General features: G+C 45.4%; 1 protein-coding gene across 1 annotated transcript; it reads right to left on the bottom strand.

The window, feature by feature from the left end:
• Positions 1-671: 671 nt before the first annotated feature.
• LOC149148915 (uncharacterized) lies at positions 672-1,025 on the bottom strand. The gene has a single exon (XM_089442312.1). It carries the CDS (start codon positions 1,023-1,025, stop codon positions 672-674), a length of 354 nt encoding a protein of 117 aa, XP_089298438.1.
• Positions 1,026-1,373: the final 348 nt, after the last annotated feature.

The following is a 1,373-nucleotide window of genomic DNA, read 5'->3' as shown; positions in this document are numbered from 1 at the left end:
AGTAGAACTATCTCTGGTATTTCCTGGATTAAGAGATCTTTTAAGGCATTTGTTTTAGTGGGGTGCCCCAATCCCTTGCTATTCCAAGAAAGAATTTTCATCATTTCAATGGAATGCGGGGAGTTGTTCTTCCTCCCAGGTCTTTATTTATTGAATCCTTGTTTATCTGCCCTTGTATATAAGATTCTATAGGATTCTGAATACCCAATGATATGCCTTTTTGTGCATTTTCGTCTCTTTGCTGTTTGGTAGATTTTCGACCAGGCTTCTTTTGGTTTTCAGAATGGATCCATGCTCCTTGGAGTTACTTCTAGTGGTTTTGGGAGGGGGGGGGGTCAGAAGGGAGGGAAGATGAAATGGACAAGGGAAGGGAAGGTTTAGAGGGAGAATGAATCTTTGGAGAAGGGGGATCCTCGGGTTGGGAAAGAATGTGAAAGGGATTGGAGGAAGCGGAAGAGGGGAGGGGATTAGGCTGGCTAAGAAGGGGAGGAAGGGAGGAGGAGGGGGGTAGAGAAGGGGGAGAGGGATTGGGAGGGGGGATGGGAAGGGGACGAGGGGAAGGTTCAGCTTCATGAGGAGGGATGGAAATAGGGGCTGTCTTTTTTTCTTTTTTTTATTGCTTCCCATTGTTCTTCCTATGGAGAACTGTCAACATTAATAAGTTTAGAGCATCAATTTGCAAAGTTCCCATATTTGTGACATAGCTTACACTTGAAGGGAATCTGTTCATAGTCAAGCTGCTGAATGTGTGTCCGGTCATCTACCTTTAACTTGATGGCTTCTGGCAAGCCTTTCCCCAAATCAACTTCAACACAAATGCGAGTGCATGCCTGCATGTTGTCTTTAGGTTCGCTCTGGTCAATATATTTCCCTACAGCATTCCCTATAGCACACACTGACTCATCTCCCCAGCAATGCAGGGGGAGGTGTGGAAGGCGGACCCAAACAGGCATAGCACTAGGGATATCCAGCTCTGGATCAAAATCTGGAGTCCACTTGTTGAGGTACAGGCCTCTGGAATCCATAAAATAAGGACCATTTCGAAAAATCAAATCCTTGTCTTCCTTGGTTTAAAAGTGGAATGTAAAATATCCTTTTCCACAAAATTTGATAGAGATTTTCCCTTGAGTTTTGTCTGACCAGTTCCTTTCAACCCACCTCTGAACTGTTTTAGGTGAGGACCAGAGGCCTGTAAACTACCCAATAAGGCCTCTTTCAGCTAAGGCAAGCGCAGCCATATGGGGCAAGGTTGGAGGCAGAGAGACTTCCTACAACCCATCCAGTTTTTTAACAAACTTCGAAATTGAGGGACGGTTTTGCTGAGGCGAAAGAGAGCGAACCAAGTCAGAGAATGCTTGCTGGAAGGCCTCCTC

Source organism: Pinus tabuliformis, chromosome 9 (genome assembly GCF_031772625.1).
Source record: "Pinus tabuliformis cultivar Carrire ecotype Pingquan chromosome 9, CPIR1, whole genome shotgun sequence".
Classification (NCBI taxonomy): domain Eukaryota; kingdom Viridiplantae; phylum Streptophyta; class Pinopsida; order Pinales; family Pinaceae; genus Pinus; species Pinus tabuliformis.
The sequence above is the reverse complement of the archived record's forward strand: the minus strand, read 5'-3'. Positions and strand labels throughout refer to the sequence as shown.